The sequence below is a fragment of the Aulonocara sp. 'chitande type north' Nkhata Bay genome, linkage group LG22 (genome assembly GCF_057382095.1).
Source record: "Aulonocara sp. 'chitande type north' Nkhata Bay isolate Kocher_YH1m ecotype deep benthic linkage group LG22, A_spYH_male_GT1.1, whole genome shotgun sequence".
Classification (NCBI taxonomy): domain Eukaryota; kingdom Metazoa; phylum Chordata; class Actinopteri; order Cichliformes; family Cichlidae; genus Aulonocara; species Aulonocara sp. 'chitande type north' Nkhata Bay.
The window spans coordinates 23,270,393-23,286,682 of NC_141364.1; the positions used below are offsets into that span (position 1 = coordinate 23,270,393).

A 16,290-nucleotide genomic window follows, 5' to 3' on the forward strand; every position below is an offset into this window, starting at 1 on the left:
AGGCGCAAAATAACTGCCCATGAACTGAGAAAAGTCAAGCGTGCAGCTGCCAAGATGCCACTTGCCACCAGTTTGGCCATATTTCAGAGCTGCAACATCACTGGAGTGCCCAAAAGCACAAGGTGTGCAATACTCAGAGACATGGCCAAGGTAAGAAAGGCTGAAAGATGACCACCACTGAACAAGACACACAAGCTGAAACGTCAAGACTGGGCCAAGAAATATCTCAAGACTGGTTTTTCTAAGGTTTTATGGACTGATGAAATGAGAGTGAGTCTTGATGGGCCAGATGGATGGGCCCGTGGCTGGATTGGTAAAGGGCAGAGAGCTCCAGTCCGACTCAGACGCCAGCAAGGTGGAGGTGGAGTACTGGTTTGGGCTGGTATCATCAAAGATGAGCTTATGGGGCCTTTTCGGGTTGAGGATGGAGTCAAGCTCAACTCCCAGTCCTACTGCCAGTTTCTGGAAGACTCCTTCTTCAAGCAGTGGTACAGGAAGAAGTCTGCATCCTTCAAGAAAAACATGATTTTTATGCAGGACAATGCTCCATCACACGCGTCCAAGTACTCCACAGCGTGGCTGGCAAGAAAGGGTATAAAAGAAGAAATACTAATGACATGGCCACCTTGTTCACCTGATCTGAACCCCATCGAGAACCTGTGGTCCATCATCAAATGTGAGATTTACAAGGAGGGAAAACAGTACACCTCTCTGAACAGTGTCTGGGAGGCTGTGGTTGCTGCTGCACGCAATGTTGATGGTGAACAGATCAAAACACTGACAGAATCCATGGATGGCAGGCTTTTGAGTGTCCTTGCAAAGAAAGGTGGCTATATTGGTCGCTGATTTGTTTTTGTTTTGTTTTTGAATGTCAGAAATGTATATTTGTGAATGTGGAGATGTTATATTGGTGTCACTGGTAAAAATAAATAATTGAAATGGGTATATATTTGTTTTTTGTTAAGTTGCCTAATAATTATGCACAGTAATAGTCACCTGCACACACAGATATCCCCCTAAAATAGCTAAAACTAAAAACAAACTAAAAACTAATTCCAAAAACATTCAGCTTTGATATTAATGAGTATTTTGGTTTCGTTGAGAACATGGTTGTTGTTCAATAATAAAATTATTCCTCAAAAATACAACTTGCCTAATAATTCTGCACTCCCTGTATTATTATTCATCATAATTTTTTTCTTTCAAAACTAACAAGAAATGGTTTTATAGTTTTATTTGCAGTAATAAAAGTATAAGAAGGAGCTTCCTGTTGTTGCTCCTGTCTCAAAGTAAATGAAAAAATACCACACAAATACTGCATGATAATGCTAATTTAGCGTGCGATAGTACTCTGCCATGTAGGCTGTACCGTCTAGTGTTGGGGGTGGTTCTATCAACAAATGAACACCATAATTTTAATTTCAGAACAAACTGACAGTATTTTGATGGGCTGTCTACTGTGGTAACACTATTCCCCAACCTCAGATTGACTTATCAGGCCAAGAACAAGCATCTACATGTTAGCATATCCAGCTAACATTTACAGATATGCTACCATCACAGACTTTGATTCCTTTACACAAGCAGTCTTTAAGGTCACAGCCTCATCAGGTGCAGCAAACCTGCATTGTTGTGGGAAACAGTTTATTGACTGTAAGCAGAAAATCTCAATAATTAAGCAAATCACTTTAATGCTATCAGCTTCATTAAAACTTAAAGATGAAAAGGCATTTCCATGACATGCAACTGAAATCACTTACATTTTATACTTAAATGCTCAAACTTTAGTAACAAACTGCCACTCCAGTATCTAATATTGCCCTGGCTGGTGTTAACTTCCTGTCTGTGGAAGGTTAGGCGGGCAGGGTTGGGGGCTGGGGATATCGGCAAAACGGCTGCAAGCTTTAGCATGCATGTCAGGGCCGGGGGACGCTCTCTGAGCCAAATGCCAGTCTATAGATCGCAGAGGGGACTAAAGATCACATCATCGTCCACCCGGACATCGGTGACACCGGACAGCGGACGTGGGAGAGACGGAGGACCAAATGATCCCTGCCAGGACCAGGCATTATAGACAGCCGCTGTCATTACAGGGCAAACATGCACTAGTTTGAGTGCACAAATGTAAACAAACACACACACAGGGTAACACACACACGTACACGAGCTGTGACAACGACATTATAGACAAGTGCTGTCATTAGAAGAGTCTCTGCGGAGCTCAAATGATAACGAGCACGGGGGAAGAAGAGCGGGGGGTTGACGAGGATGACTGTCCAGCTGTCTGCAGGTAAGCTTGGGGTGTTGGATGTTGCAGTCTTATTAGCTCAATATACACAAAGCATTTGGGTGTCTGATGAGTTTTCACTTTTTAATTCTTAATCAGCTAATGTCTGTTCAGCTTACTCTGTTCCTGCTTCAGTTATTCACCTAAGAGTGTACAGTAGCTTAAACTCGACAACTCTCAAAAGACTAATGACTTGTTGAATTATATATACAAATCTTCAACTGTAACGTTTATTTTTCCAGTTTTAATATTAACAATGTGAAATTGTATAGCTAAGTTTCTGGGCTTCTGTTAAAATAAACAAATACTACAGATTCAGGGGATTTTTGAAGTAGGAACTACAGTACTTGGCACTTACAACACATGCACCAAGGAATTATAAACACTGAAACTAAGGGCAAATGATTTTCTGCATCATTTTCTTTAACAAACAGAGTGAAAGCAGGAAAGCAAATCTGGTGTGCTTTGATCAGGTATATCCTATTGACAGACTTTACGCTTAAGCATAAATTAAGATCGGATCAAGTGATGACAGTTTGTAGGAGCTTCCAAAGGGAGTTCATGGCCAACAGGTATGTCTGGGTCATCAAAGCACTCCTATGTATCTATTAAACTAATTGTCAGGACTGAAGAATTCACATCAAGTATGTTGTGTGGGCCACATGACACCACAGAAAGCAAGGGTAGTAAAGACAATTTTTGTGCATCAAAGGGCAAATCGCCAATAAATGGATTACCTGATAACTTAATTGTATGAGATGACATTGACAACAAATGTCATCAGAATAACTTGTTGCTAACCCCAAGGCATTCTCTAAAAAAAGAAAAAAATGCCAAAGAGGAAATGCTAGAAACCGCAGTTCCTCTAATGGCCACTTGTGGCTGGTCCCAAAAGTGAGCAAATCTCTATAGATTCTATGTAAAAATGCCCAGGTTTGCTAGGCTTTACTTCAGCTGAATCAAACCCCTGAACTCTACCTCTCATCTGTATTTGTGTTATTGGCACTGTAAGGAGTTTTTTAATTCAATTATCTTTTAATATTTTAGATTTATGTTTGGTTTATTGCAGAGCAGTGAGTCGCTGTTTCTTTTAAAATAAAACCTAATAGCAAAAATAGACAAAATTACAAGTGAATCAATGCAATGATTCATTTGTATATAGCCACTTGTTTGCGCCCAATTTACTGTAAATGACATAGAAAACTGAAAAGCACTTTTACCAGTCTGTGCAATGTACAGTCCACATTATACCACAACTGGATATGGAAATGCTCAAAGTGGTTCCATTGCCAAAAACACTGGGTATGCTTGAAAATGGGTTACTCATGACAAACTATATACAGTAAGCAGTTACATCAGATAAGCCAGGAAGGTCTTGAACCTGGAATACGAAAAAGGGAGGCTGCCCACTTCTGCTGTCAACATCTCAACACCAAAAGTGTTGTAAAGAAAAAGCAAAGCAAGTACTCTGTGCTTACACACAGTGTGTTAGAGATTTAACTGAACATTAATTTGTCTCACTAAGCTTACAGTTGGAAGTCTGAAATGTAAATTGCTCTTTGCCTGAAGGGGACAAGTCTATCAGTGCTCAGTTTCAATCCTGCTCTTCAACTCCCACAGTGTTATGCGCTTCAGGGTGTGTACATACTAGAGGCTCAGAGTTACCCTATGCCTCACATCTGTCACTTAAACATCTTCACAATAACAATCTTCTGTATTGCTGCTGCCTATTTTAACACCAATGCTTGCTTTACTGCTGTGTCTCTTTCTGGCTTCAAAACAGCACACTAACACTGTCGTGTAGTTGGGATCAACTCATCTTTGAGGGTATTGTCTGGCTCAAAAATATCAAAATATGGTGATTTCCCCTTAAAAAATGTAAGAGGAGAAATCTAAAAAACTCCAACAGCTGGGTCAAAGCATGCTGAAAAATGTCTTTGGTGTGACCTGATCTAGTAACTTATATCAGTAACTGTCAAAGAAGCTGAATACTCTAATTTGTGTCAGTTAACGCACAAATGGTTCCCTAATCTTCCTCATATTGTGTTACCAATGGTCTTCTATCACAGTGTACATGACTGCGATTGGGCTTCCTGTGGGCAAGACTGACAGGTGGTTTTCAGGTAGAATGGTGTCAGGTGAGCTCAAACATCCCGACAGTTGCTGACACAGCGGTGTTGAAACTTGTCTTGTGCCTTGAAGCTGTGTGTGTTCATATCTGTTTGTGAAAACTATGACTATAGCTCTGTGTTTTTTTGCTTTGATATGTTAGCAATTACCTGCTTGAGGCCGTTTCAGCATTTGCTACTTCATCTGTCTACTTATTCATGAAACCAAAGGCTCAAAGACCTTAATATCAAAGGCCTGGCTCAGGCTCTACTTGCTTATTGACAAGTGCTGCTGGCCATGCAGTTTAGATTATGGGATTATATTTTGGCTCTGTTAACCTTACAGTAACTCTTTGGCTCAGTAGGAAAACTATAAGATGCATAACAAAAGGCATGGGTACGCACAACATGTACAAAGAAAATGCATTTAAAATACATGTTTGGGTGATTGAGCTGAGCAAATAGGCCTAATAATTTCACATAGCCTACCTTGTGGTCTTACACTTGATTGGACTTTACATAATATTAAAAGTATGAGAATAATAAGTAGTAAAAGTAATTCCATTTTTCTAGGTTTAGAAATTCTAAAAGAATGTGGTGTCGCCTGATCACAATAAGTATAGAAAACGTTTTGCCAGACATGAAATTTTGGCTGAATTATTTTCTTGTTTTCATCTTATTTCAGAATATCATTATTGCAAAATGTGTCTTCGGCAGATGTTTATCTTTTTCTGTGTGGGCAGATTTTGTCACCATACAGTGGACACAATGCAGTGACTGAACTTTAAATGTATACCTTCATGCATATAGTTGACACCAAAATGAAGAGCAGGTTCTAAAGTAGTTATAGTAAAACTCACATATCATTTCAGTTTTTGGAGTCTGCCATAATGAAAAAAATAGCAAACAAAAAAACAACTTCCAAGCAATCAGTTTTACAGTCTAGTTTGGCAGGTTCTGTCATGGGAAAAAGGTCTCTGCGCAGTCTTGTAAAAAAACTAAGTGCACCCTCACTTATTTTTATTTTTAGAAATTGAGAGTGTAATTAGCAGCCAGGTGCTGCTAATCAAATGCACTTGATAACTGATCAACAAGTATGACCGCCTCCATGAAAGCAGAGGTTTTGGCAGTTTGCTGGTCTGGAGTATTTAGATGTATGTTTGTACAATACCAAAAAGAAAAGGCATCAGCAATGACTTTAGATCCTAACAGTTATAGGATCATTTTCAATCAATTCCAAAATGATTGGTCATTCTGCAGTGAGAAAGAGTGGAAAATGTTTCAAGATTGTCATCAGTCCTCTCAGGAGTGGATGTCCCAAAAACTTCACGCCAATGTAAGACTGCAGTTCTCAGAGAAATTGTAAAAAAAACCTTCTCACTCAAAAAAACATGGCAGCATGGCTTAGGTTTGCAAAACTGCATCTAAAGAAACCTCAAGACGAAGAATGTCCTTTGAACACAAGATCAAAGTAGGGATGTTTGACCATAACACACAGTGCCACAATTGTAGAAAACCAAACTTAGCATATTTGCACAAACATCTCATACAAACTGTCTAGACCTGTGGTTGAGGGGTGATGATCTGGGCTTGTTTTGCAGGGTACCTTGTCGTTATCATGTCGAGCATGAATCCATCTTTATGCTAGAGTAGCATTTGTGATATTCTAGAGTCAAATGTGAGGCTATCTATCTGAGAGCTAAACTTGGGTCCAAATTGGGTTGTGCAAAAGGACTATGATCCTGAGCACAGCAGCAAATCAACAGAATTACTGAAGAAAACAAAAGTTAAGGTGTTTCAAAGGTACAGTCAAAGTCCAGACCTCAACCTTACTGAAATGCTTTGGCATTATAATAATAATAATAATGGATACTTTATTGATTCCCATGGGGAAATTACTTGTTTTTCTCTGCATTTGACCCATTCACTCAGTGAAGCAGTGGGCAGCCCACTAAGCAGGCGCCCGGGGAGCAGTGTGTAGGGACGGTACCTTGCTCAGGGGTACCTCAGGGTAGCCGTTAAGTGGATTCGAACCGCCGACCTTCCGATCATGGGGCGACCACTTTACCTACTGAGCTATCCCTGCCCTTATGGCAAAATGCAGTCAGACCAACTGTAGTGGGATCCACCACAAAGGCAGCTTTGACTATTTGGCAGGTGTTAACATGTCTCTCTATCTGTGGACAGATTTTGTCAGCAGAGTAGTGTCACAATCATCCTTTAATTGTATGACATCAAAAGATTTTGAAGATGACTAGTGTGAGAACTCGTGGTCTATGGCTCTCTATATATATGTACATTTTCAAGGTTCAAGGTTCAAGGTTCTTTATTTGTCACATGCATAGTTATACAAGTATAACACACAGTGAAATGTAGCCTGACACGCTCCTCGACATGTGCAAAAATGGGGGGGGGGGGGGGGGGGGGGGGGGAAAGAACATATACATATATATATATATATATATATATACATATATATATATATATATATATATATATATATATATATATATATATATATATATATATATATATATATATTGGGTGAATGGTGAATGTGCAGTAGTAGCAGCAAGCAGGTGAATTCTGTACATTAATATGAATAGACATCTGACTATTTTACAGGATAGACAATATAAACATATTTAAAATTAAAGGAATTTGGAATGTACATTGTGCCTTGGTTTAGAGTGTCTGTAAGAGTCCTGTCTCAGTCAATTATAGATGATGTGAGAGGGCGGGTGTGTGTGTTTGTTTAGGGCCCGGATGGCTTGGGGATAGAATCTCCTCTTGAGTCTCTCTGTCCTTGCCCGGATGATGCGGAACCTTCTACCAGATTGCAGAAGTTGGAACAGTTTGTTGCCAGGATGGGACGGGTCCTTCAGTATCTGCGCTGCTCTAGTCCGGCATCTCCTGGTGTAGGTGTCCTGAAGCGGGGGGAGAGCAATCCTGCAGCAGTGTTCTGCTGTACGGATCACTCTCTGGAGAGCTTTTTGGTCCTTCACACAGCTGTTCCCAAACCACGATATCATGTTCTGTGTGAGGATGCTCTCCACAGCGCCTGTATAGAAAATCCTGAGGATCTTTGGAGAGACCCTGAACTTCCTCAGTTGTCGTAGGAACCTTGAACCTTGAATCCTGTGGGTATGTTGAACTTTCCAGTGCATGGCTCAGGAGAGCTGAGGGTCATATAGTCTTTTACAGAATAATACTTCTTTCTGAAACCAGAAGAATCGCCTCCTAATGGACATTAAATAAAATCCAAGTTTAAGACATCTCCATCGGCTTGATTTTTCAGACCCGAAAGCTACGTTCATCTTTGATATGCAGCCTATGCTTTTCCCATTCAAGACTCACCAGATGCCCACAAGATTACAACGCTTGTGTTCATTCAAAGTATTCCTGAAGAATTCCAAGTATGCTTTTACAGCCATAATATGAAGACCACAGGAATGTCCTCTCTTTTAATTTGAACATGACTACAGGCAACACAGTGATTGCTCACTGGTTTCAGGCTGAAGCCTGAGAAATTGTAAGGCTGGAGTTTCCAGTTCTGGCATGGCAAACACACAGACCATGACTTACCAGCCAATCCATCTGCTTTCAACCACAAATTCTTGCAACAACAGGACTGCAAAAAACCCAACAGTCCACATCATTTTCATATCTGCTCCCCATTTTTACCTGACTGACTCACAAAGCAATGACGAATTACTGGTCAGAATCACTGGGTTGAAGCAGTGCATGATCCTGTTATTAGCAAACAGAAAGATTTTCACTTTTTGCAGGTTTCATCTAGCCATTTCAGACATCAATACCCCAAATTTTGTGACAAAAATAAACCCATGTGTGACAGCACACGGTGTGATCAGATGGTGGCAGCAGCACAGTTTATCTGACCTTTGACATCAAGTGTGCATGACTGATGTGCATGACTGATTTTCAACTATTCTGTAGACTAAATAAACCTCTGTACTTAATTTTTAAAGGACCTAATATTTTGTACATTCGGCATGACTGTCCTTGAGCCAAGTCTCTTATTTGTAAGACACACAGCTACTGTAACTGACAGTTTTCAGCCAGAATGTTTCTCTGTGGTTATTCCTGTTTGATCTGAAGTGTGTGTGTGTGTGTGTGTGTGTGTGTGTGTGTGTGTGTGTGTGTGTGTGTGTGTGTGTGTGTGTGTGTGTGTGTGTGTGTGTGTGTGTGTGTGTTTTCACACTCCCTTTCAAAGGGGAGTGCGAGAGAGAAAGAGGGAGAGACAGACAGGATGAACAGCCTGTCTGTCAGGTGTTGGTACTCACATTAGTCATGTTTAAAACAAAGGATTCTGGGAAGAGATGATGGCCAACACAAAGAGCATCAAGGCTCCTCAGTGACACCCGATCTCCTATTTTTGTGTGTGTGTCTGAATGTGTGTGTGTGTGTCTAGATAAGTGTGTGCGTATGTGTGGTGGGGGGCTTTCTTTAGGGGGTTTGGGGGTGCCTCATTGGCTGCCATGCTGAGGTCAACCTGGGGTCAGGACTTGTGTGATGGATGGACCACTGTCTCTAGACTACTAGCTAGTCCTCACTCCTCCTGTGGGCCTCAGACCTGCTGAAGTATCCTAGCTGTGCTCTTCTATTTTCACATCTCTTTGTATAACTCCATTTGGCACTCGAAGTAGGAGTGCTTCATCAAACAAAAGGGGCTCAGCGAAAACTGCAGACATCTCTTTGAGGTGAGTTCTGTTGTCAAGATGTGGCTGTGCACCACTTTACCCAGCCTTTGTTACTCATGTAACCTCTACTTTTCCTACCTCTAATCATTACAATACACATTCTGCCTTCCCTAAACTACCCTAGCGACCATGGTCTAACATGCCTGGCATGACAGACTGTTACTAACCACATGATGTCACCTCTCTTCTTGTTCCCCTCCTTCTCTTCCACCATCATTCTGTCAATCCCTCCATCGGCTCCGTCCCTTTATCGGCACATGGTAATGCACATCTGTCGATGGAGGAATTCATTTTGGCTGCCAATCACACCAGGGGAGTGGTCAATGAGCGCAGACGTGCCAATACCTCGACTACCCTGATGAGTGACTTCTGTCTCTCTGTCTCTCAGTCTCTCTGGGTTTCCAACACTTTATGTCTGAGAGAGGCTCTCTGCTTCATTTGTTTTTTACTCTGTTGTGCCCTGTGTGTGTGTTTGTGTGTTTATCCACAGCTGACCATAAACAAACTCGACAAACTTGCTTGAATATGTAATAGCACAGTCTGCTTATTTCATTCATATGTAAAGCTCTGCAATCATCTTCACTGACCTTGAAAAGAATATTACTGTTTGTGGTCATATCCCCGCATCATTGTTTGCAATGCCTAGCTGATGTTTACTCTTTTTAATTTCCTGATTCTATAATGTATTTGATGTGTGCATGCAGGTGCACAACCACATGCACCCACTCTCACTCACACACATATACGCACACGCACACGAACACACACACACACACACACACACACACACACACACACACACACACATACACACACACACACACATTGTAAAAATGTGAAGATGAAATGAACTTTGCAGAGTGTGAGGACATGACAATTATTTCTGCAGTTATCTGCCTTCACCTTGTATTTGCATAGGCTACTCAGCAGTTTCTCTGACACACTGGAGGAATGGAACTTAATTACAAAGGTTTTGAGCAACAAATTTTTATATCAGTGTCCAATTAAAATTTGCAATGGATGGTGTAATGACCCAGATTTTGAACTTTCTATAGTGTGCTTATTTTGAAACCCCATCCCTCTATTTTCCCGATTTTATCAGGTTTATCATAAATTAATAGTCTTTTAAGACTAAGACTAAGTAGAGATGCAATCTTTGGAGTTATATTTCCATCTTTCGTTTGTGTTTGCATATGTGTGTGTGTGTGTGTGTGTGTGTGTGTGTGTGTGTGTGTGTGTGTGTGTGTGTGTGTGTGTGTGCTTGCACGTGCAAAATCATTCCTTAATGCTTTCAAACTGTCACATTTAGATTTCTTATATGCGGTACTGTGTTTCCAGGCGGATGTGTGTATAGACGTACAGATTTGTTTGTTCTCAGGTTTGTAGCCTGTGGGTCTTTTTTCATCAACTGCTTCTCTTTTGGCTCTCATAAATCATGCAGGAGGAAAGACACCGCCACAAATTATTTTTTATGCAACAATATAATGTAAAGTGAAAGCTTCAACAAGTATTTCAAAAGTATTTGTCAGTCACCACCAGGCAGTGTACTTGAGCCTTTAAACTAAATCACCTTTTAGAAATGGTCTGTTTCATAATTTATTTACAGTGTAAAAATGTAAAACATTTTTTAAAAATCCGAAGTGTTTAATTGGTTGCCGAAACAGTCTAAAATACACACTAATCACTAATTAAGAATCGCTCTCAATATGCTGCAGTAGAAGGCCATTAATACAGTTATTGTTAGTGAGAGAAGAAAACGTAAACAAAACAGAAAAAATGCATATTTCAAAATAAAATAGAAAAATATCTTTCAAATATTTTAATTCGGTTAAAATATAGTAAAATAATTAATTTAACTTTGATTTGAAACTGAATAAAAACGTAGACACTTTATTATTATTGTTGTCATGCAGTTTGCTTTAGAAGTTTATCATTTCTTGCTTATGTAGACTTTGGAGGGCTTCTTCATTGTTTTCCAAATTCACTTTAAATTTAAATATTGGTGAATGTTTGAGCTGATATTAATAACATTTTATTATTCTATTATTCTATCTCTTTTTTAAATGTTATGTTTTAATTTAATTATAAAATAAGTTAATCTTTTTCACAATTGGTGGATTATGTTTTGCAATGATAGTATTTCCCAAGTGCCTCTTCGTATTCGTTTACATTTATTTTTATTTATTTACTTATTTATTTTTTGTTTGCTTCGCAGTTTTCACAAAAATAAATTTAAAATTTGCGTTTATGTAGTTAGGAAGACACGCCAGATATTTCAGTTGAAATTCAAACTTATTTTTGTTTCTACTGTTATTTGAAAAGCTAAAAAAAAAAAATGCTGTAATTAACTCAGTATACTGGCACAAATATGCTTGGTCGCATACAAGACGTCTGTTTCAGTCACTTAATAGGAATAGGAATCCAATTCCTGCATCAGTTTGTTAAGTCATAAGCTTTAAACCTTTAGTCATCCGCACCAAAGCCCTAATGGTTTGAGTTAAACATCTGTCATCGTCCACGTGTTTATCTCAGGTCCTTAATGGGAAACATCAGCCGCGCAGTGCTGGATTCTGACGGTCGGACCAGTGAAATCGCTCTATCTCACTGCGCTGAGGTCATTTTTTTAACAGTTTAACACGGAGTCTGAAAGTGTTTTGGTCAAACAGGCCGTCGTAGTTGAACTGTGAATGCATTGTTAAGGTGCTTGTTTACCCAGTAAACTGTTGTTTAGCTTTGGGTGGTGCTGTGACAACAAAAGTCAAACCGTGACCGAGGATTGACCCTTTTTTTCCAGTGTTTCCCCCCACTCTGCATGGCTTCTAGAGCGCACGGGGTCGTATAGGGAGCTTCAGAGAACCTAAAAACTGGGGTCCAGGGACACCCAAGGGTCCTTGAAGGGATTTAAAGGTCTGCTTTAACATAGATACTTTTCTTTCAGTGACGACATGGAGGTAAATTGCGTAAGACAAAAAGTATATAAAAAGTAAAGTTTCTTCACCATTAACTTACAACATAAACTAATTTTAGCACTAAAGTCACACTTTTCACCCAAAACAAAAATATTTTTAGGTAAAATAAATGGAGGTCAAACGTAAAGAATCACCGTGGAAAATCTGAGTAAGATAGCTTTTAAAAACGGCAACTAAACGACATTAGACATACTTATTAAAACCCTCCGTACATTCGTAATATTTTGGAACACATAGTGAATAAAGAAAGAAAATTAATTTAAGGTAAATAATACATTAATCTAAAGTCCGTTACAAGTTTTGGTGTTTCATAAATTGCAATTGAAATGTGTATTTCTATCTTATAAATAGTAGATCAGAAATATTATTTGTTTAGTGATTCGACCTTTTCCTCTAAACCTTCTCAGTATCAATAATAAAATATTTATTTTTAAAAATGTGTTCGCTTAAGCCATTTAACAAAAAAGCAGAATTGCGCGCATAATAAGGCACTGTAACTAACTACTTTTTAATTTAGTGTTATATGTTTCTTTGCGATCTCCAGTTAAAATCCTGGAAAGGGGGGGGGGGGGGGGGCTGTCATTAGCGTTCATTTAAATGAATACTGAACGCTTGTATGCGGTTTTGGTAAATCTATTTTTTTTTTTTGATAATAAAAATAAAATGAATATTTCCAGAGGTTCGACATTTTCCCTCCAGCCCCTCCTTACACTGGTCTCCAAAGCAGGCCCCGAGCAACAAGTCTGTGTACGGATTATTTATACCGAAACAACTTCTCGAAAAGCAAAATGAGGGTACCTGTAGTTACCAAAATAACCTTGTTAGGTTTTACACAAAACATCCTTTGTCCTCTGTAGGAAAACGCGACGCACCGCCTGCCGACAATAAATAGACGAATAAAAGACAGATTGTCCACATAACTTACGCTCCTTCTCCGTGTTTGTTAGGGCTGAATTGGACAGAGTAGTCTGCGCTGCTGCCTCAGCAGGTCCCCGCAGCTCAAATATAGCAGCTCCCGCAGGTGGATCCGAAGGTAAAGGAGAATGTTGCTCATTAATCATGGCTCTTTTGGCGCTTCTTTGCCCTTTTATGGTACGATGGCCTCGCATCGTGCACACCAGGAATTAAAACAACAAAAGAACCAAAAGAACCCTCTTTTAGTTTGAAAATGGGGATATAGGTTAGCTTGAATAGAGCAGTTTAAAAAAAATGCATCCAGTTTTGCTCCCACTTAAAATGCATCATTGCACGGGTCGTTTATTGCACTCATAGCGTGAGTTTATTTTCCAAAGCAACATAATCGATATCAGATTAAAACTCAAATGACCAAATAGCATATTTTTAAATAAGATGAGCCTGTCTCTCTCTTCCTCTGACAGCTGACATAAGCTTGAAATATAAATACTCTGGTCAAAGCAGTGTTGTGCACACACAATTATGACATGCGATGCTGCAAGTTGTCACAGTTCGGCTTGTCATCAGGTGGGGATGATGACACCGCCGTGTAACTTGTGGTGGTGGTGGGGGGGTGACAGGACCAGCGGGGGCACCATGCTTGTCAATACCGTAACCTCGATGTTTTAATCAATAGTTTCTTTTTGTCCCTTCAATAAGCCAAGTGCTCGATAAGGTTGTCATCACAGATGACGCTGACGTCCTCGCTCTCATCTTTGCCCTGGATAAACATGCCTTTCTTATGCCAGTAAATCTTTACCCCGGGGACAGTGGCGCGCATGGCTGCATACATTTAGAGACTTTGGGGTTGAGTCAAGCAGACGCGTGCAGCTTCTCAGGGGTTGGAAATGAACATAGGTTTGCTTTTCTGTCTGCTGGGTTTAGGAAAATTTTAACCCTAGCATTTGATATGACAACGAATCGAAAGTCTGCAGCACACTCTCCCCCTTAGAAATGACACATAGGAAAAAAAAACTTTAGAGGTAAACGCACTTTAATACACATGATTGACCCGTAAACGTCTCTTTGGACCAAACAGTTGTGTGCTTCACTCGATTTAACAGCTAGCAGGTTAAAGCTTCAAACGTACAAAGCCATAAAATGACTGATTCTGCAACTGATAAAACTCAGCTCCTCAATAATACATGAAAGCATTACGCATCATGCAAACCTCACGCAACAGACAAACAGTTGACACACACAGACCTGAAACACAGAAGAGACAGTGTTTAAGTGGCTACTGGAACAGTGTACTCATTAACGATTTGATAACCGAGGTTATCTCGTTGATTGTGTGATGCCTAATTGATGGCATCCGGTGCAATCAGACTGGCTGAGGTGCACAAGTTTGGCAAATCTGAGGTATTTGTGAGTGCAGATTTGTGACACTTGCCTCTTCAGAGGCAGACTTAAAGATGGCGCTGAGTGTCCCTTGCACAGCATAATTTTGGCGAATTGCAATTTCAAAAGCGAATGGACAGAATTTAACCAATGCACAGGGCGGCAAGGCTATAGATCTTGCAAACACAACACACAATATAAAACGAATATGGTCCAGAAGTGGTCCGTGAGTTCCCCAATAGTGCATTGTTCACATCATGTATGGGCACAACTGTCATCCATTAACAAATTTTTGCCTTTGATACACTTGTATGGAATTTGGTATACACAGGCCGCCTTGACCCATAGAAGTAAAGGGGTCACTTGACCCTCAGTTGGAGGCGAAAGGATCAGGCCCCGTGGAAGACACAGTGGAGGATGTGGGAGAAGGAGTAGATGGAGCTGAGATAGATTTCTCGGATGCTGCATCGTCCATTTTCTCCTGACTGCTGTCCGAGGATGTAAGTTTGGCTGGCAACAGCCCTTCTTTCTCTCGCTTTTTTTGCTTCATCCTCCGGTTCTGGAACCAAATTTTCACCTGAGTCTCATTGAGTTGCAGCGCGGCTGCAATTTCTACACGGCGCGCCCGGGTCAGGTACTTGTTGAAGTGGAATTCCTTCTCTAGTTCCGTCAGCTGTTTGGTTGTGAAGTTGGTCCGGACCGTATTCGGCTGACCAGCATAGCCATACTCACCAGACCTCCCTGCAAAGAGGAAAACAAATCACTGTAACTCTGAAGAAGAGGGTTTTTTTCTTCTCTGATCAGAGTACACATATGCCTTGAGACTATACTGTGTCTGTGCAACAAGGCTCAACTTTTAGGTACGAGCCAAATAGCATTAGCTACTCGAAAAAACATCCAACAAGGGCCTTAGAAGAGATTCAAATATTATACAACACATGTGTTATCACACAGGTGGATTACGTTAAAGTGAAAGGATCTAAAGTACTACATTAAAAGTTAAGTTCATATATTAGTGTTTCGTGTGCTTATTTTATTTTTTGAAAAACTTCCCAGTTTAAAGATTTTGGATCATTTATAAGACAGCATTTTTGTGCATCCGCACTTTCACCCACTATAGGCTACTTGGCACCAACCTGTTTTTGGTGGATTCCTCTTAACTTTCATCCAGTCAAAAGTCTGTGCAGACGATGCGCCCTCAGACAGAGGTGAACAGCAAGCCTCCAGATGAGCTGCATGCAGAGGTGACAGCGGATTTGAACACCCTGGATAAGGGGGCGCTTGCTCGTGCCCGCCGCTGTAGGCAGTGTGGCTATACTGCAGTTGACCCAGGGGGGCGGCACTGTAACCATGGCGATGCTGAGAAACCATGGAGGAGGAAATGTTACCAGAGTACATCAGTGGGCCGCACTGAGGGAACGCAGCTGCGGTGTCTACTTCCTGGGCGAGGGCATGGTGGTTATATGTAGTGCAGAAACTTTGGGGTCCATAGTTAGAGCTGCAGGCCGGGTGGGCCCCATAGGGGAGACTTAGAGAGCTGGCATTAGATTGGTACGACCCCGTCTGGTGAGAGACGCAGTCAGGAGAAGCTCTGCTCACCATGAAATGGTCATCCACCCCGCAGTTGTTAACAGTGGCCCCGCACGACTGGAAAGTTGTAATCCCGTGGTCCGAGTGAAAAGCCCTAACAGTGCATGAGCCACCTTCCCCGCTCATCACCGTGTAGTCTAAGAAACTGCTCATTGTAGCATTTTTTCTAACCGGAACGAGGGACCGTCCTCTGCACAGACAACCCCCTGATGTCTTCCTTTCTCCCCTCTTACCCCGAGTGACCGTGCCAATCTTTACCTATACTAGGTCTTATCAGAGAAGGGAGGGGGTCGCACGGGCCGATATCAATGAACGGGTTC

At 40.8% G+C, this 16,290-nt stretch overlaps 1 protein-coding gene across 1 annotated transcript; it reads right to left on the minus strand.

The window, feature by feature from the left end:
- Positions 1-14,750: 14,750 nt before the first annotated feature.
- Positions 14,751-16,123, minus strand: hoxa1a (homeobox A1a). Its single transcript, XM_086280485.1, has 2 exons — positions 15,517-16,123; positions 14,751-15,121 (listed from the first exon to the last, which is right to left on the minus strand). The coding sequence occupies exons 1-2, from the start codon at positions 16,121-16,123 to the stop codon at positions 14,751-14,753; spliced, it is 978 nt and encodes a 325-aa protein (XP_086136611.1).
- Between the last annotated feature and the right edge of the window lie 167 nt (positions 16,124-16,290).

Bases quoted from the DNA above. Each gene is read 5' to 3' on its own strand.
- hoxa1a (XM_086280485.1), bottom strand. From the start codon at position 16,123: ATGAGCAGTTTCTTAGACTACACGGTGATGAGCGGGGAAGGTGGCTCA. The intron at 15,122-15,516 runs GTTGGTGCCAAG...TCCTCTTTGCAG, and splicing joins GAGGAATCCACCAAAAACAG to GGAGGTCTGGTGAGTATGGC.